At 37.5% G+C, this 21,041-nt stretch overlaps 2 protein-coding genes across 4 annotated transcripts; one reads left to right on the forward strand and one right to left on the reverse strand.

Annotated features, from left to right (window-relative positions):
- Positions 1–6,431: 6,431 nt before the first annotated feature.
- Positions 6,432–10,027, forward strand: LOC147859334 (uncharacterized). 3 transcript variants are annotated; one of them, XM_087326562.1, is made up of 6 exons: positions 6,432–6,683; positions 7,150–7,273; positions 7,351–7,691; positions 8,499–8,604; positions 9,011–9,620; positions 9,815–10,027. In XM_087326562.1, the coding sequence occupies exons 1-6, from the start codon at positions 6,547–6,549 to the stop codon at positions 9,826–9,828; spliced, it is 1,332 nt and encodes a 443-aa protein (XP_087182688.1). In that variant the 5' UTR covers positions 6,432–6,546; the 3' UTR covers positions 9,829–10,027. The 3 variants fall into 3 exon arrangements, with proteins under 3 accessions (XP_087182688.1, XP_087182687.1, XP_087182689.1); XM_087326561.1 differs by having other exon boundaries at positions 9,819–10,027; XM_087326563.1 differs by having other exon boundaries at positions 9,011–9,140; positions 9,819–10,027.
- A 1,374-nt stretch (positions 10,028–11,401) lies between these two features.
- On the reverse strand, positions 11,402–19,807 carry CAP1 (cyclase associated protein 1). The gene is made up of 10 exons (XM_087325684.1): positions 19,425–19,807; positions 15,105–15,273; positions 14,897–14,961; positions 14,251–14,596; positions 14,002–14,161; positions 13,389–13,498; positions 13,234–13,289; positions 12,742–12,798; positions 12,493–12,636; positions 11,402–11,780 (listed from the first exon to the last, which is right to left on the reverse strand). Exons 1-10 carry the CDS (start codon positions 19,740–19,742, stop codon positions 11,694–11,696), a joined length of 1,512 nt encoding a protein of 503 aa, XP_087181810.1. The 5' UTR covers positions 19,743–19,807; the 3' UTR covers positions 11,402–11,693.
- Positions 19,808–21,041: the final 1,234 nt, after the last annotated feature.

Raw genomic sequence — 21,041 nt, forward strand, 5'->3', positions numbered from 1 at the left:
GCCGTAGCTGCATGTGAAGCCGTATGGCTCAAGAGGATTTTGAAGGACCTGGGCGTACCCATCAAGGATCCAACTTCCCTTTACTGCGACAACATGAGCAATATCTATCTCGCTCGGAACCCGGTGTTCCACGCGTGGACAAAGCACATCAAAGTGCACTATCACTTCATCCGAGAGCGCGTTCTCGTTGGCGATGTTGACCTACAACACATAAGCACCAATATTCAAACAACTGACATCTTCACTAAAGCCTTAGGAGCCGACAAGCTATGGTAATTCATGACCGATCTCGTATTGACGATCCTTGACCTGCCAAACTCGAGGGGGAGTACTGAAGACACTACGCAATAGGGCGTAGATTCCACAACCACGCAACGAAGTAGCGAAGAGCCGATCTACCGCGCAAAGTCACGAAGAAAGACGCAAGCCGAAGCACAGACTTCGAAACTACGCACAATGCAAGCTGGAGCACGGATTCCGCAACTCCGCATAAAGCGAGTCGACGCGGACTCCCGAACGTGAATTGAAGCGGATTTCGGATACCGTCTGAAACCGACCCGACTTGAGCTTGCCGCTCAACAAAGATCAACCTCTGGATTTGTTTTCTCCCTCGGCAGTAGAGCAATATCCTGGAGTAGCAAGAAGCAGCCTATCGTCGCTCTTTCGAGTACGGAGGCGGAATACAGGGGCGCGGCCGTAGCTGCATGTGAAGCCGTATGGCTCAAGAGGATTTTGAAGGACCTGGGCGTACCCATCAAGGATCCAACTTCCCTTTACTGCGACAACATGAGCAATATCTATCTCGCTCGGAACCCGGTGTTCCACGCGTGGACAAAGCACATCAAAGTGCACTATCACTTCATCCGAGAGCGCGTTCTCGTTGACGATGTTGACCTACAACACATAAGCACCAATCTTCAAACAACTGACATCTTCACTAAAGCCTTAGGAGCCGACAAGCTATGGCAATTCATGACCGATCTCGTATTGACGATCCTTGACCTGCCAAGCTCGAGGGGGAGTACTGAAGACACTACGCAATAGCGCGTAGATTCCGCAACCACGCAACGAAGTAGCGAAGAGCCGATCTACCGCGCAAAGTCACGAAGAAAGACGCAAGCCGAAGCACAGACTTCGAAACTACGCACAATGCAAGCTGGAGCATGGATTCCGCAACTCCGCATAAAGCGAGTCGACGCGGACTCCCGAACGTGAATTGAAGCGGATTTCGGATACCGTCTGAAACCGACCCGACTTGAGCTTGAGGGGGCGTGTTGAGAATCAAGCTCAACGTGGTCTAGTGTGTGAACTCACCTTGAGAGTGAAGAGACACCTCAACGGTCAAGAGTCACCATTATGTCACCACTTTGTATTCTAGCATTTAGTATGAGTCATAGAATTATATTCTATGACACATAACTTATGAGCTTTCACATTCCCCATGCTCCATGAGCCTTGTAGTCAATGAAGAGAGAGGGTGACTACATAAAGCACCCTCCTCCCACCTTGTATAACGTTGAGTCTTTCTCCATTGCTAATATATTTTACCTTGCGTATTCTCTGTGTATTACTCCTTGTCTCTCTCTCAATCTCTCTCTCTCTCTCTCTCTCATACACACACAGTTCACACCTATTCCGCTTCACAAGAATCCATCTCTTGATTCTTTACACTTTGCCTTTCCCCGTTCCAGTGTCTTTTCCCGTTCTCCCCCTCAAGTGTGGCACGTGGAGATGCTGAACACCAAGTATTTCGGTGAAGTGTTGCAACTTGTCCGATCCGAGCGGTTTGGTGAAGATGTCGGCAACCTGCCGATTCGTATGAACATACCGAAGTTCGACTTCACCGCTCAGGACACGCTCATGCATGAAGTGGTAGTGCACTTCTATGTGCTTTGTGTGAGCATGGAATACGGGGTTCTTCACGAGCTGCATGCTGCTTATGTTGTCGCAATAGATCAGGATTGGGATTGGAAAATCGATCCGCAAGTCTTGCAACAGTCGCCGAAGCCAAATGGCATCATAGGTGGCAACGGTAGCGCCCCGGTACTCAGCCTCAGTGCTCGAAAGGGCCACTGTTGGCTGCTTTTTGTTGCTCCACGCAAAAGCCGCGCTACCAAGGGAAAACATATAGCCGGAGGTGGATCGAGGTGAATAATTGGTCCGGTCTGGCTTTTCACTAGGGAGCGAGCTACCCATTTGTGTGTTCATGTTGATTGTAGTGTCTTCTCTTCTTTTGCTTTTCTTCTTTCGATCACATACACGTGCTACATAGCGGCACTACGTCTCGAACACACAATCACAGAGTCGGGTGGGCTTAGTGTATTTTCTAAACCACACGCTCTGATATCATGTTAAGAATTAGGTAAGTAATTAAGGAAGGGTTAATTAGTACCTAATTATGTGATTAGTTGATAAGCGGAAGATTAAGTGATATGTGTGTGTATGTGTGTGAGAGGAAGAGAGAGAGGAAGTTACACTTATGAATAACACAAGATGGGGGATGATTAACTCTATATTAAATTAGCAACATCATCCAAAAATACCCACAAGGAGGTATATATACATCTCATGTGCAAAGGTGCACATGTATGAGTAGAATATAGGTACAACGCGTAAGTCCTATATTAAATGTACTTAGGAGTGGAGGATCTAAAGTATCCCACTTAAGTACAAGGTCCTACTTAAGGCGTTATAGTGAACACTTCTAACTAGATTCTATCTAGGTAACTACGAAGTTACATGGTTGACTAACTAATTAAACTAAGTTGAGCTTGATCTCTCAACAATTAATAAGTAGATGAAAGTAGTGGTGTGCATGAGACCTCTAGTTATGAAAGAGGTGCACATTAGTTTATAAAGTAATGGTGCATCTAATTAGCTAATAAAATGAAGTCTAAGATTAACTGCCAATATTGTACATGCATAAACTATGTAGAGCAGGTTTATGTAGTGCCATACACATCAAATCTTAGCCATATTGGTTCATCAAGAAAACCTAGAGTTAGTTTTCTAACAAGATCCAACTTACAATTTCCAGCAATAGCTTTTTGAAGTAAAACTATTAGCATTTGGTCTGTTTGATATTTATAAATTCATTAATTATCAAGATTATAGTAGAGAAATTAGGGGACCATACCCACACCAATCTAACCTAGCTTCATAAACAGACCTCAAACACAAGTCTTTGTTGGTATTCCCAAAGTTCACATTTTCGTGATAGCTATAATTGATTCTATTGTACGTAAAATACTAGATTTCATGGCGCAAGTACACAAATATGCCAAACCTTGTACTCATGTCACCTTGAGCATTTGAAGAGGTATATCTTAAATACAAAACTATATCAAGGGTCAATGTTGCAGAAAACAATCGCGATCGTGTAAATAGGATCATTGACAGAACGTGTCTCATAACAAAAGCAATATGCTTTGAATATACTTGTTTTACACACATGCACAACACTGGCTTCACTTTCTGTCACTCAAAAAGCAAGGTAGTGCTCTTGGGTGTTTTTCATTGGTGGTCATGTCAAGTAAAACAAGTAGCTCAAACTTGCACGTAAATGTGCATGTGTTTACTAATTTAAGTTGTTGTACATCACGGACAAACAAAATACTCACTTATGGGCTTGCGATTTAAGTAAAGCTATATTATTTAACAAATATTTTTGTCTGCTATGTTATGTAATGGATTTGTATATTGCATGAAGTTTCTCACGCAGGGATATCAACGTAACAAAGGTGCCTTACAATACCGACATCTAAGAGACGAATGATGTAATGCATTATGAAGCAAACACATGCATGTATTTGAGCATCTAACAAACATTAAGAAAGAGTTAATGCCAACAAAGAATATTATGTTTTAAAGAGGATTCTTAAACACAAAATAAATTGAATTTGACAAGTGCACCATCATGAAATAGTTAATAGGTTGTAAATGTGCGTTCATGCACTATACGAGTGGGCATTGAAATAATGGCCCCCATACATTAACATCAAGAAGTGAATGTCATGGTGTCAAATAGGCAATAAGATATCGATACCATGCGTGAATAATGAAGAGAGAAAGAAGTTATGGAAGTTTCAATCCCGTTTAATTTAGTTACTGATGAATATAACCTTACAACTAAAGAGTGATCATATTATCGTGTGCTAGAACATTTCATAAATATTAAACCTACAACAATCAATTGTTTTCTCAAACAAGAGCTAAAGAAGATTGATTGTTCAAATAGGGTAAGTAGTGTTTTGATCATAGACTTGAAATTATATGATGGATAAGGACAGCAACATTTAAACTAATTGAGCATTTAACCATGGAAATTTTCCTTGAAAAGCACACTCATGATGAACACCCTCAAGGCATATAGAGCTCGATGAAGCCTATTGAGAGTAATAACCATGACAAAAGTAACAATGTAAACTTTAATTGTTTAAATTCACAATATTTTTGGCTTATCCAAGTTTTCTTAGGGTATTTTTGTATGCTTCTATACGCCTTGGTCTTCAAGGTCTTCAAGATGGAAGCTACATCTCCACATGTAGAGTTCTATGCCACAAATTTGTAAACTAAGGAAGGAGTGGAGTGTTTATGATATGATCAAAATGTGAGTAGAAACAATTGTGTTATCAAGTCACATGTGTATGTTTTTTACAATCCTAGTTCAAGATAGAAACTACATCTTCACTAGTAGAGTTCCAGTCACAATTTTGTAAGTTTAGGACGGAGTGAGAGTGTCTTGTTATAATCAAAATTCAAAACATAGTGTTGTTATGTCACTTCAATGCATTTGTAGTTCACAATTAATTTAGGAAGCTCTTCAACCACCCAACTAAATACCCTCAAGTTGAGGCCTTCAATTGGCATGAAATCTTCTTGTGTCTCATATCAAGTTGTCAAGGGCATGTATCTTAGTGTTAGTGATGCTTTGAGGAAGGGCTTCATGCAAATGGGAAGATGCGAGAAGAGGTTCAACGTAGGTAATTGCCCACTATATATCAATTAACCTAGATCTATGTTGATACAATAGTATGAATATCATGTTAGACAAGATAAGTGTCCATTGTCATGCATATTGTTGGCCCATTTATTCATTAGTTTTGTGAGGTTGCATGTGTGCTCCTAACACTTCTTTCACACTTGGTGATGGTGAATGATGATGCTCATTGGCAATGCCAATTTGTTGTAGCTAGTTTCTGGCAAGAAGGTCCAACCAACATCTTACCATATGATAGAAGTACCTAGAAAACACCAAATATTGTTGGGTTGTGCCTCCCATTGGCAATTAAGTATTTCCAGAACTACTTGGACATGGTAATTTGTAAACAATATAAAATGCTTCACATCTCTCTTAGATCCTTATCCTATGTCATATGCAACTCTCTTGGACATTATCACATCTTCATCTCTCTTTTCTTTCTCTCTTTTTTAAACATTTATATTCAATATATAATTCCTAAGATTGGGAAGAGTGGTTTCCTTGTTTATGTGATAAGTTGTGAAATTTTAGGGCACCGTCCCCATTAGACATTAACCTTCAAGTGTTGGCGCATGATGTGATATGTTGGGAACATCCTATATATTTTTTGCACGTGTATATGAAGAAATGTTTTAGCTATTATTACAACCAATGTCATGACCAAATTGGGGGGGGGGGGGGGGGGGGGTCCTCTAGGACAAATGATTGTCTAATGGACACAAAATTAATCGTTGATTGATTTATTACAACAGACAAACTTGTTGATGAGTGAGCTAACAATGGAATATTTTTTATTTGGTTGAATTTGAACAATATTCTAGATATTCAAATGAGAAATTTACATGCATACCATGGCAATGTGATGTGAAAAGCCAAAGTTCCAAACTATGTTTATAAAAAGAACATCTAGTTATTTTACCAAAAGTAAAAGCACAACTATCTCTTTTACATCCTCAAATACATTCTTTACTCAATTAGGATTCAGAAAACCACACATTATCATCTCTAAAGAGACAATTCTAATAACAAGACATTACGTGCATCCCATGATGCACTCACCGCCTTTCAATAAAAAACTGGGTTCTTATACAACAACTCCTAGTTTTTTTTATGAACCGTTTTTTTTCCATTTATATTTATAAACAATTTTTCAAACTAGGACCAAACCCTCTTAAAGGAGAAGTGCTTAACAAAAAGAATCGAACAGTTTGGTTAATGGATTAGAAAGAGAGAGATAAAGAGTTCGTGATGGGAAATGTGTAAAGAGACATATTGTTGGGCACTAAGGACTAAAAAACAAAGACCAACCTTAGGCTCTAGTAGCTTTCATTTAATTAATGAGCGCACATATGAAACCATCCTTTTCGTTCGAATATTATCAAACATTCCACCAAAAGTCTCTTTATATTTGGGATCCTTATAAATCCCATTAACCATCACAATTGTTCAACACTTTGTCATCATTACATAATCTCTCATGATATATTTATATATGTGTGTTCAATCTTCATACATAATCTTACCTTATACAAATATTTGAATTTTCTTCCACCTCTTTCACTCTAATGGCGTCGAATAAATGTGAAGGAAACACTGAAACTATTCCAAAGAGTGGGAGCCCTCTAGTTAAGGCTTTTGATAAGAAAGCTAAAGGATATCTTAAGGCTCTTCAAAGAAGCTTAAGCTCATCGTCTCTTGAGAGGTATTCAAAGATTCTCAACTTCGTTTACAATTTACTATTAGCTCTAAATGGCCTTTGAATTGGCACATTTTGTCTTTTAAGCCCTCATTTAGACTAAGAATCATACATTCTCTAGCATTTTGTTTTGTTTCCTATATAAAAGATTTGTTGGTTATTGTAGGCAACCATGAAAATTGACCCAATAGACTTATTTCTAATCTTTATCATAAAAAATATCATGAATCTTTATCATCCAAAATATAAATAGTGACGGATGATTATAATGAACCCAATATCTAAGGATTTGCCCTTGAATTGATCCCATGAACTAGTTTGACCATTACACCATTGGATTCATATAGTGAAGTTTAAAGATGTTTTCATGAATCTATAAGAATATTCTTGGTGTGGATTTCAAAAGGCAACGTGGTTCTTATTGTACTCAACCATATAATGCCTTGTTTTGCTTTTCCTCGTTTGCCTATAGGAGCTTTTCACTAGATGAAGAAGATTCAACTATTATGACCATTGACTTTCTACGATCACGACTCCAATCTCAACGAGCTCACTATCGAGCCGAGAAACAACGTGCTGAGATGCTTGCACGAAAGGTAAGTTGTTTCCTTTATCACGCAAAAAATGATGTCTACAATGAGTTAGCTAACTAGTTGACAATGAAAATACTTAGGTATGGGAGCTTGAACAAAAACTCAAGATGAGGAAAAGTGTTGAACATGTCGAAATCGGGATACCTAATAACACTTCTGAGGTTACACGAATTGAGCAAAGTTATGCTCTTGATGATCCCTCTCGAAGCCTTGATGGAAGTTTTGAAGGTATAGTTGAACAAGATGTTAACGACGAGAAATATTGCAAGTATGTTGATTGCCAGAGTTGCAATAATCATTACACCCTCTCTAAAAGCCCCATCAACGAGAAAAAGAAGCAAATCCACCCTAATTTCTCATCTTATGCATGTCATCAAAGCTCTCACCTGGACAATGATGGAGACTTTGGCTCTAGCTATAGGTTTGTCCCTCTACCTTCTATTTTTATGCAATTTAGCTTGCATTTAACCTAGAACTTCTTATTTGGTTTTTTATTTGCATCATTTTTTAACGCTTGGGTTATGGATAAAAGCCATTCTTTTAGGAGACAAAGTTAACTATAAGGCAATGGTGTGATCCTTAAAGGAGGGTGGTGGAAAATGAATTCGTAAATCCACTCTTTTAGCATAAAAGTTAACTAGAAACCAATGTCCTTAATTAGGGCCATGATCCTCTTTGGGTTGTGGAAAGGAATTTAGATTCTCATTTTTACGAGAGCATGTTAGTTAATTATTACTGTAACAATTCGAACTATTGATGCTTTTGACAATGAACATAACATTAGACTTGTTACTTTATAGTTTTATCTAGTATCGCAAGCTTGTAAAGTAGAAGCTTTACACCTACATCATTGCATTTATACATTTTACATTTGTGAATATAATAGTTATCTCTTGCTTTGGACTTGAACACTACCGCCATCTTAACATTTAACATAGCATAAGCTTTACCGCTCACATTTCGCCATTTCACTTGTACGCCATAATTTCTAATGGAGCATATAAATGCAAATCTTTTAGGTCTTGCTTTAGCATGGAATGTTTTGTTCTTTTCTCTCAAGGGAGATTATCATTTGTGACATCCTATACCAACATGCTAGATTTTGTTTGGTAGTGATATCTTATTCATTTATAAGTTCCAGACTTGTGTGATATGTGGTCACAAAATCTATGAATATTGTTTGTAATTTAATGCATTGTGAATAAGAGTCATTTTTTCTTTTTGATAGTCCAAGGCAAGGTCAACAAATTGGTAACCTAAACTACCACACCTTTCATGATATGGAAACAATTCGTGCACAACATGACAGAAGTGTACAACAAGAATTTAGTAAGGTAATGAATTACTTTTGATATTCATAATCTTAGGACAGGTACCCTTCATTTGAATTCAACCTCGATTACTTTTTCCAATTGAAGATAATTAAACATTTCCTTTAGTAATAAACCATCCTTTATGTAGTTCATCTCAAGGGTTTCACACACCTTTTTCAAGAAATATAAATGTCTCCAAAGCATCAAAATATCGCCAATGCTTTGAATATTTGTATAAATACTCCTTGAGCTTTAGAAATTTTACCAGAATATCCTTCTTGAGTAGTAAATTGTACCATATAAGAGGTATTGTTATAGATTTTTAAAATGAAGGTATTTGGGAAAATGAAGGTATAGAGTACTTTCATGTTTTTCTTGTAAACATTGTCATATACATTTAATCACCCTCTACATATTACTTGTTTAGGGTTCGGATTTTTGGCGTCAACATCAAGAGCCATTCTCCATATCACATAAAAGAGAACTCCCACATGATAAAGACTCTAAAAGCTACTCTCAATGTCCTTCATATACAAAGAAACTAAGCATAATTCCAGGTGATGTTAGCCCTTCTAGTTTTAATACATCTAGCGCATATCCAATCTATATGAGCATCAATACAGAATATGCAAAAAACCTTGTGCCAGAAACGTGCTCCAACAATGTGAATGATATCACACCACATCCAAACCATTCCTTTAAACCACAAACTTCTGATAAAGGAAGCACTCTCCTACAGAGACACAAAATGGGGAAACCTAATGCCCAAATGTTGTGTTCACATTGCGGTACTCTTTTACCACCATTGGTCACAAAAGTAGATTCAGGCACATTCTTACATCCCCAACCAAAAACAACACTGAATAGATGCATAAGCTATGATACCCTCCCTCTCAATACAAGAGAATTTCTTAAGACATTTGGTGTTACCAAGCAAGATAATGAATATTACGACAAGGGGTTGACCATACCACCTCATTGTGGAAAACATGCAACTTTAGCAAAACACAAACAAGAAGTTGCCGCGATTCCAACAGGTTTCTAGTTATTATATCTTGAGAAAGGCCAAAATACCCTTAACTTGAGTATTTGCCTCAATGCCAAAATACTTAATAAGTTAGGAATATTTTGGTGTTTTGTCCCATGACACTCAAGATTTAACCAATGACCAACCTTTTTGCAAAATTTGTTCAACTATTTTGTTTGTCTAAAAAATGTCTTTTGTATTTAGCCAGGTTACAATAGTGGCCCTATATTACAAAGAAGTAAAAGCACATCGAGGTTTTATATTGAAACAACAATCTCAGATCATCAATAAGTTGATCATCCAAAGCCGATGTGGACCTTTCATTGTACAAAGCATGCATTAATTGCTTAAACATATGATGGTGTATAAAACTCCATTTATCGAGTGGTAAGGTATATGATATAAAAATATGTTTCATACGTATATTATATAGAAGTGTCTTTTCATGTGTACTACTAGATGTTTTTTCTCTATATATGGGTTGGGAAATGTAGTAACAAGAAATCCACCCATAGAAAGCAAGGAAGATAACTCATTATTTTGAGAAAAGTAAATATGCTCAAAATCCTACATGGAATTGTTACCTCATTATGCTTTGTCCTATAACCCACACTTCATTATTAGAAGTTGAAACAATTTACTAGAAATTTTGGTTAACTCAAAAAGCATTTCAACTATTTGTATTGTTTGTTAGTTCTAAGATTTTGGCAACACACAAGACAAACATGTAGAAAGGTTCCTAACCTATGTAAGTCCATGTATGTACATACCCTTAATGTATGCCAATCTTCCTATCGATGGATGTGAAGTGCTACAATCTTGCTATCTAAAGGTCTTACATGACTTTTTGACAACATGTGAATTTCACATAATGTATGTGACTACATGATTCTAGTAACTATAGAAGTGAATCTCCACCTTGTAATATTGTGCTGATGTTTTTATACATGCCATTCACCAAATGTTTAATCGATGCAAGAGCTCATCATTTCATATGACTCATATTCTCACAAGCTATAATTTATTACGACTTATTGTCACAAGATATCATCATTCCTCCCTAAATTGGCATCAAAATTTCCCATGAGAACTTTCTCAACCACTGCTTTGCTTAATGCAACACACCACCCCATACTCTGTTTCTACTGGAGAAATTATTTTATACCCCCAAAAAAAGCTAAAATCCAAAAGCAACATGTCCTGCAAAATCTCACTCAATTAAAAGCAATCTAGCTTTTCATCCCTAGGCCACAATTTATCTATAACCTTGAATTTTTTATTTTACATTTGTTTGAGCGCATCTTTCTTTAATACATTTGAGCATGTGGAGGGACAAGTAACATCATTTCATTTGTTTACTATATATCAAGGCTTGAATAAGGCCTAAAATATCATATGTTAATTATATTTATGTATTTAGTGAAGGGTCTATAAAATAAGCTTCGTGTTTTGGCTCCAGAAAAACTGCCAAATACCCTTGGTTTTCCTTTTATTTCCACAAATGCCCCTGTTAAAGGAAGGGAACGATGGCCTCTCATATAGCACGTAGAGCTCTTTGTAGAGAGGGTCAAGCAAGGTATTGTTGGAAATAATGAAAATTTATGCGTTTTTTGGAGGTTTTACCTTCTCCTTTTATATCAATTGAAGATTTTAGCATAGATGCTAATATTCTGCTTTACCCACCAAACAAATTGTCCATCGGATGCATGGTATAGTAACCTTAATCAACGCATTTGTTTAATTCAAAGATACAATAATCAAAAGATCGAATTCAATCATTTGCACAACCCCTTGTAAAAATATATGGCACACTTAAACCACATAAAAAGGTGATACACTAAGCTTTCATGCCAAGAAACCAAATCCATTTGCAAAAACCGAGTATCTAGAATATAGAGCTCAATAGTTCTAGGACAATACGTGTATGATCACAAGGGGGACTTTTTTTTTCACAAAAATAGAGGAACAAAATTAGTCAACAGATGAAATATATGTTGTCGTGAATTGACTCAAATTCCGCACAATGATTACATGATCTCTCATAAAGTTATTTATTAGATTTAGGCATAGTGCAAGGAGGAAATCAGCCACCTGAATGAGACACTGGTGTGGTGATAAAGCTTCCATCTTTGAAAACACTTATAAATTGTTCTGCAAGCGCATGTTCAACCTATAATAGACATTAAAAAACATAAGATGATAGGGAGGTTAAGAATATTACTGTCTAACCACACCAATTACTACACGAGAAATAACAATATGAACATTAAAAACCAATTCATTCCACAAAAGATAACATACTCAAAGCATCAAAATAAAATGAATCCATGAAAAGTAGAAAAGACATGAAACAAGAATATGACATCTAGAGACACCAGGTCTCATATGTGATATGCGTGGTTGATTAAATTCAATCATACAGCAGGAATTCGAAGCACCATTACCAGCGAAAACATAAAACCCAGACAAAGAAGTATAATGCAAACATCAGAGTCTAGTTACCAATAAAGACACAAGGCATTAAACAAGCAATGGTTCGTTACAAATACTCAATCAATTGTAAGGCAAACAGCAAATGTCCATTCCCTATCAAAGGAGTAAGGATCACAGAAATCAATTTAAAAGATTCATTATATCTCTAATGAGCATTCCAACCATTCCAGGCAGCTGTCTCAGCATTTTTTATGCATATATAATATTTAAAAATATAGTCAAAAAGAAAATAAATATAAACACAAAGCCCCACACACAGAAGGAAAATGAAATCACACATCGGACGCATATAAACCATGCCAAACATTGCAAACGTTTTACTCTATTTTCAGAATTCGAAATGCATGAATCTGAAAAAAAAATTCACAGAATGTACAGAAAATACATACTAAATCTGCATTTTCGCTTTCTCCAGGAACGAGCACATTGATTTCACTTGATTTTGCTGTCGTTATGCACACATCAAGAGAGCTTTTACTTAAATAAAGCTGGCAACCAGTTGTGTTATCTATTGAAATTGAGGGAGCTGTGCCCTGCACATCCAAGTTTTCCAATAGAACCATAACAATGTGACCATCATCTGCTTGATGAAAAAAGTATTTAACTATGTAACATTCTAAACAAGATAAAGTTTTTACCAGGCACTGAACTTCAACGCTCGTACAGTTGACAACCTCAAATGCAGCCACTACATCCTAGGCAAACAAGTAGAAATATGTGTGAGGACAACGAATGAGAATATACATCAGAAAAAAGGCCATTCATAATATAATTTATCTTTTAATTGTTTTTCAGTTCACAATTTGAAATCTTCTTATATCAATTAACAAAGTTTCTTGATCAATTTTAAGAATCTCTCTTCATATGACCAGATTAAATTAACATATGACAAAATACGATACATCGCCTTCCCTTCCAAGTGAAACATAAAATTACCATTGAACAGGTAAAAGAATCTGTTCTTATTCAGATCAAAATTTTCTTAAAATATATTAACTATTCCAATTAATATTAGAGAGCCTGTGGTTGGATGCTAACATCATTCACATTTCAAATGATCAATAAGAAGAAAGGAAAAATAGCATCATATTCTTTAGCTTTCTGGCTAAAATGTAACAGACATATCTTACCTTGAAAACAACACCTGTTTTTTGGCACTTGTCCAATGCAATTGTATTGACTTTACCTAATTAATTAACCAATTTCCAACATAAAAAAATAACAATCATTAAGATGAAGTGTTTCCCCAAAAATGCATAATGAGATTCAATTTTTTCCTCTATACCTTGAATTTGGATTACAGAATCCTTGCAGCCGAAAATGTAGACCGATTGCCATGAGTTACAATTCTCGATGATCAAGTCCTTCTTTCCAATCTGATTTTCAATAACCCACCTGCATTGAGTGAGAAATTTAAAGGGAGAAGTAAGGATGATTCATCGTTACCTTAATCTTTTACAACAATATTAGAGAGTCAACCTCACAAATTATGTTAAAACGCCAATAGCCAATAACATGTGATGAATTCTACCTTGCAACTCTAAAGTCACACAAGACGTGAGTGTGACTTCTTATACTTATATAAGTAAAACACTTCAGTTCTTAGTCAGCCACTGCCAGATTATTGCAACAAATCAAGGCTAACTAAGTTATATACTATATGAGAAGAAAGGGATGCTCAAATAGCACATATAGAATGAGAAAAAAGGGATGCTTCAATGGCATATATAAGTGGGAAAAATTGATGATATAGTCATTTAAAACAGCATTTATAAATTGCTCTTTTGATGGTTGATCACAAGCATTTTGAGAAATAAAGAAAAACTGCGGTGTTTCAGAGTTTTTCTCTAAAAGGAATGCTTCATATGGCTTCGTGGATCAAAGGCAAGGCTACTCACTTGCGGTCCATTTGCAACTCGAATTTAGGAGATCCTACTTTAGCAACAGAAGCGATTGCACGGTCACTAACATGCGTATCTTTTGAACTAGAAGCTGGAACAGTTCCTACCCTGTCAGTACGATACTTTGTCTTCATGTCATTAGTGACCTTCCTTAACCCTGCAAAAGATAATCAAGCTATATTCTGATGGAAAAACTCCATGAAAACATTTTAGCATATAAAACTTCAAATATTCACCCTCACCCACCCGAAGTTACACCCTCTCCTTTATTAATTTCTTTGAAAACTGCATTCATTCCTTGCCGCGAATCTCCAGGACCACTTGTCGTAGAGGAACCAGTGGGAGGTGGCGGTGGGGGTGGCGGGCCCCTTGGCGGTGGGGGTGGCGCGGGCCTAACCCCAACATGGGGAGGAGCTAAACCAGTATTGTTAGATGTTTGTAATTCACTCATGCTTACACCTTTTGGGTTCCATGAGGGTCCTGTTACATGGAACTTTTTTGTATAATCTCTCAAGGTTGGCAAATACAGTTCCTTGATTGACTTTGCCCATTCCACATGGTTCACATCCTTGTTTCGATACTCAACAAGGATCTGTTTCAGCATTTATAGTACAGATTAGAAAAATAGAAATATAACAGGGCAATGCTCCAAAATATCCCCCACTATTTCTTTAGTTTCCCAGATGCTCCTGTTCAACCCCCAAAACAGTAAACAGCACACATAAAAAATCGAGAGAGAGAGTTGACAATGGGAATTTGGAAAACATAGGGACTCTGGAGAAATAAAGAACATCAGGTATACTCTGGAATTGTTCCAAACATATAAGTGAGGGAACCTAAAACCAAATATTCATGGATCATGATAAACAATAAAATGCACTACTTTTCAAACCTTATTGCTGTAAAACTCAGCTGATTGCCAAGACTCTTCCACATGCGTCGCAGGGAAACTCATTCCTACACACCATGAATAAGCCAGCAATGGAATATTACTTTAAAACATATCTAGATTTAAGTGGAACGATTACTCTTAAAACATATCTAGATTTAAGCGCATTGATTACTCTTAAAATTGTATTGAAGTTTCACAATTAGCTTACCACAGTCTTTTCCGGTAAACGCAACCCATGTCAGTGCAGTCAGGCTTTCTGCTATCACTTTCAAATGATTATATGCATCAGTTCTTTTTCCATCTGTCAACGTTGATGCTTTGGTGAGTACATCCCCCAGTGGCTTTAAAAGCTTTTGTAAGTCAGCAATCTCCGGTTGCTGTGAATGTAAAAAACGAATAAACAATATCAGCACTTTTATCGAATTAAAATAGTGAATGTCACTAAAATTAAATTTTAATGGAACTTTATGTTTGCCTTTTTAGTTGGTCGATCACCATATCTTACAAAATATATGTACATTTCATAGGTTTGCCTTGTTAAGATTTTCATACACGTGTACACATTTCACAGGTTCATTGACTCAGGAGCCTCCAACCAATTGACAAGCCATGAACAATGGTTCTAAGATATGAGGGAGCATGAGCGACCCTGCTATGTCAAGACTGGAAACGACTCAACACACCCAATCCAACACTTCGGAGACATGCCTTTCAGCCATTTTGGTAAAAGGGGTACATCAAGAACGTCTTGCATGTCCTAGAGATCTCAAAAAATCTTGTCTCAGTCGGACAAACCGTCGAGCAAGGAATGCAAGTTCAGTTCAACCAAGGAGGTTGCTTCATCGAGGACAAGGGTCAACTTATCACTTGTGGACATAGAGAAGGTTGAATGTTCATCCTTGACACAAGTGAGGTGAAATCGACCATGTACGCCAAGGGACGAAAGTCAGATCTCGAATCAACTGTGCAAATCAAAACCGTCGAATCATCAAAGCTTGACGTGCAACGACAAAGACTCAGATGTGATATCGCCAAGAACCCAAGCTCTACAAGCTTCACCAGACGGACATGAAGAATGATTTCCTCTAGGGTGATGTTTTCACCAGAAGAACGTTTTCCTCCAAAGGGAGCTGGAAGAAGAAGTGTACATGGTACAACCACCTGGATTTAAGTCTAAAGGACACCTGCGTGTAGTATGCCGATTGAAAAAGACTCTCTATGGCTTGAAACAAGCTCCAAGGGCGTGGCACTCAAAGATAATGCAATATCTTCATCGAATCAGCTTCGAAGTATCAAAATCCGACAGCTCATTGTATGTTATGCATAGTCAACGAGGCCTGCTCTTTATCATCTTGTATGTCGATGACCTAGTCATCAAAGGAGAAAGCCTCAAAGACATCAAGCAGGTGAAAAAACAACTCGCTGGCAAGTTTGAGATGAAGGATGTGGACGAGCTCCATTACTTACTAGGAATCGAAGTCATTCAAACACCGGACGGGATCTTATTCACGCAGTGCCATTGCATTTTGAACATATTGTTCAAAATCAACATGCCCAAATGTAAGCCCATCTCGACTCCTCTCGATCGCAACTTAAAGTTGCACGAAGACCCTGGCAATGTGTGCAAGCCTACACAGAAATAATCAGGAGTTTCATCTATCTCACTATCACCAAACCTGACCTGAGCTACCTGGCCAATTCATGCAGACAACATTCACTTGAATTGTGCGAAACGAGTATTGCAATATTTCAGCAGCACCCTCGATCAAGGACTCTTCTACAAGAAAAATATGCCAATTCAACTCAAAGAGTATACAGATGCGGATTAGGCTGGAAACATTATGGATCGAGATCGACATCTGAATTTGTGTTCTCACTCCGAAACAGAGCAGTTTCCTGGGGTAGTAAGAAGCAACAGACAATTGCACTATCGAGCACGGATGTAAAATATAGGGATGCAACAATAGCTGCATGTGAAGCCATTTGGCTCAAAAGACTACTGAAGGATCTGAATGAATCGGTCGATGCACTTGGAGTTGACAAGTTGCAGCAGTTCTCAATTAACCTCGGACTACGTGTGCTCGATCTTCCGAGCTTGAGGAGGATCGCTGAGAACCCTTACCTTAACTTGCTGAGCTTGGTGGGGAGTGTTAACTAACCACATTTAATGTGGTTGATGTAACTCTAGTTATAGAATTAGCCAACCACATTCAATGTGGTTGGTGTATCCCAACATATTCATAATGCCATAGTGGCTTATTGTAATGTGATGATGATTGAACCTTTTGTTTCTCCTGTGCTTAATATTTCCATCCCCCCTTCTCATGCGTGTTTTAGCGTGTTTATACTAACTAATCCCTAACTCTCTTCTCAACTTCTCTCCTCTCACATACATCGACACAACACATTGCTTCCACTTACATAATTAGGAGACCCCTATTTATTTACATTTTCTGACAAGATGAACTGATCCAATGACCAAGATACATGGACATCTACATGACCGATAGTGCTTGCAAGGCAGTATGCCACTATCTAGAGATTGAAGCAAGAAAAGCACTTTGCATACCTAAAGCCAAAAGATTTTGCATCACTCCACTTATGACGGAGAAGGCTGACCCCATGGCACTTTGTCCAATGCTCGCTCAAGCTTCAAAGTATAGGAAATCAACCCTTATATTACCACAAGTGATGCAATGATAACCGCACATCACTAACTTCATCCATAGGCATTGCCAACAACAAGAGAGATAATGAATACCATGGTACAAGACACATGGGCTATTCCAACATCAGATCGTGGAGATTATTGCTCATTATGTCTAGTCTACTTGAGGACACCTCAATACACTTGGTGAACTCCATCATAGCTTCAATCTGCCGCACCAACCTCAGATAACATGCCCCTCACAATTACTCATCCCATACATATTAGTTATGCACTTCATGCTAGTAAACCATCTCTAGAATCAATCCACTGCATGCATTAAGATCATAATCATGGATTTTCAGGAAATCTAGAACTTTTGTTTTTGTTTTTCAGGAAATCTAGTCTATCCTTTAGCTATTTTGTTTTTCAAGCCATTTAATTTGAGGAAGCTAGATTAGAAAGCCAGTTTTCTTTTATTTTTCTATTGTTATTCACATTGACGAGTTGAGATCAACACTTGTATTTCAATGGTAGGCGTAAAACTGTTATAACTACTCATATGTTCCGAAGGCTCAATTACTACTTCAAAGTTGCATACAATATAGCTCCACAAATGAAAAAACACCTTCACATCATCTCACCTAGCAACATACATGATGAATTGTTCTACATACTCTTCTACTGTTACCATAAGCTCTTATATCTGCTGTATTCATCTCTCCCTTTGTCGTTAACATATGTTTCCTTCCTCTATTATTTCATTACTACATGTCTAGCTTCTGTCAGACATCAGGCAATCCTTATCCACAACATTTTGCTCTAGATGTCAGAAGAAAGCTAATTCTATGGATAAATTATATCATTAACCACTCAGATTTACACCAAAATTTGCTAGATATCATATTTCCATAAAGATCCAATCTATACAGAGAACTTATAATTTCCATTTGCATGAATTATTGTATGGAAGTCTTGATCCTTCATACGCATTGTTCCAGCAAGCCCTAACTATCCTAGAAGCAAGATCTACAAGGAACACGACAACATTTACTCAATTGTTAGGGAATGATGTCAAACAACTCTTATGCCTACAAGCAAACAACAAGAACGAGCAAGTAAACTCTAAACCTGATGCTTAAATACACCTAAACGAGCTTAGGCTGACTTAATCATTTTTAATCACTCAATACTAACTATTAAGGTAAGAGATAAAAAAAGAAGCAATAAAGCATGAGCATTAGTCTTATAGAGTCTCTTCCAACAAGTTCAGCCCAAATACTTCAGTTAGAAGCTTCAGTTTGGGTTTTGGGTTAGGACTATACATTAGAAGGAGATGAGAATTAAATTGGCTAAAGATCTAGCTCAAGTTCTCTAGAAGTGAAGAGTGAAAAGGCGTACTGAATTTTATAGTCATTATGATCTCTTTATGGCTTTAAAACTCTTTCTTCATATCTCTTTTCCTAGAGTCACCCTTGTCCGTTGTACTTCGACCAATGTCTAGGTGTATGGAAGTCATGAACAATTATCCTATACGAACTACATTCAATCAGAGATTAACGATGAGGAATCAAGAGAAATCCTTGCCTTTGGCATTTGGTTTTGATAAAGAATCAAGAGAAATTGTCAACTTTGCATTTAGAAACGATGATCATTAAGGGGTGAAATCCTCATTTTTGCATTTGGAGTGATGGTAGAAAGAATTGACGATGAAGGATAGAACGAAATCCTTAACTTTACATTTTGGAACTGATGATAGAGAAATAATTATGACAGGTTAAAACCTTAACTTTGCATTTGGAAAAGATGATACAGAATTATGAGACGATAAAAAGATGGCAATGATGATGATGATGATGATGAATGTAGGGAAATACTTACCTTGCATTTGGATATGGTGAAGATGATATCCCTCTCGACAGAAAACGCTTCTTTCAAGATCTGGGATCCTTCAAGAACCTGGCCACCGATCTTCTGAGCTGAATCGATCACTCTTTTAATACCAGTTTCGATTATGACAGAGTCAAATTCAGACACCGAAGCATGGAGAGGGGTTGCTAGGTCAGGACTGAACGATCTAGAGCCAGGTGCGTCTGGTTTTAGGTCATTTCCTGAGGAGCCAGATTGAGCTTCGAGGCGAGATACGGCGGCCTCGAGGCGATGCAGAATAGAAGCCAGGGAAAGCTGGAGATCCGCCATAGCCACACAAATGGGGGAGAAGAAGAAGAAGAAGAAGAAGAAGAAAGGAAGAAGGAAGAAGAAGCATATGAGAGAGAGAGAGAGAGAGAGAGAGAGAGAGAAAGAAAATGTATGAAGTATTGGAATAGAGAGGTGAGAAAATTGTGTTTCGAACCCAAGACGTAGTGCTTGTAGGGTAAGCTAATTACAATAAGAGAAAAGAAAGAGAGAAATATTATCGTCTAATAAGGCCAAAAATTGGCCCACGAGACAATTGGTGTACAGTAAAATACGGCGTCCACCCAATCATCAAAATACAAAATCAAAATCAAAATAGAACTTACGCTAAAAGAGTTCTAGTATTTGTACAAAAACGTGTTTATGGTGTAACATATTCTATAAAGGAAATGACTGTGTACTAGGCCTAGTTTCGTTTCCATCCAAGCCTCTCGAACAGATGCGAGAGGCCAAAGGGTTTCGATGTGGGTGTGACCCGTGGTCCCCATGTAGAAGATACCCCAACCATGGCTTCTAGGTGGTTTGTCTCACATTCCCTTATTTTCTTAATTGCTTCTACACCACGTCGAGTTACTTTGAAACCCAACATCTGATGGGTGTTTGGTTCTTCTTTGATTTTCTGCTTCATCAAAGAAGAGGCCAAATGGTGCATGTGTGTCCACATTCATCGTCTCCCCCTGTCCCTGAAAAACTTCATTGGTTACATGTTGGTGAATATTAGAAAAGTTATTGTTAACATTTTGTAGTTTATTCTCTCTATGTTGTTTTAACTCTAAGATATATCTACCTAGTTTCTTTATATCTAGAGTATCTAATAATTTGGAGAGGGTGGGAGAGGTTTCAATTATGTCTTGGTATTTTTCCCTTATCTCGGCGTAAGTTGAACGCTTGCATGTAAAGTGGTACTCATCCTCTATCTCTATGTGACATAATGTTCATATCCTTTCCTCTCTAGGAACCCCATTAGTACACCATTCTCAATCTCAAGTTGGTGAGATGATATTCTAAGTTGTCCAATTGCAACCCTTAGTGCATTTGGTAAGAATGTATCTAGATATTTTGGTCATATAATAAAACCTAACTTAAAGAAGTGCATAAAGTGTTCCTTATAGTACAACATTTTAGATGGGAGTGGCTCTTAGGTGGGGTGATCCATTTAAACTGAGTGTAATTTTGTCATCTTTCTGTCACGGACACACCAAGCGCGGACTAGGACGGAGCACAGATGATGGGGCTACAAGCGACGGATGAACTTGGAGCTAGATGTGACAAGGTTAGGAACTCTAGATGTTGTGAGCGACA

The sequence above is a fragment of the Azolla caroliniana genome, unplaced genomic scaffold (genome assembly GCF_043228905.1).
Source record: "Azolla caroliniana isolate FFs.n. ecotype wild unplaced genomic scaffold, voAzoCaro1.0.p SCAF_10, whole genome shotgun sequence".
NCBI classification, from domain to species: Eukaryota; Viridiplantae; Streptophyta; class Polypodiopsida; order Salviniales; family Salviniaceae; genus Azolla; species Azolla caroliniana.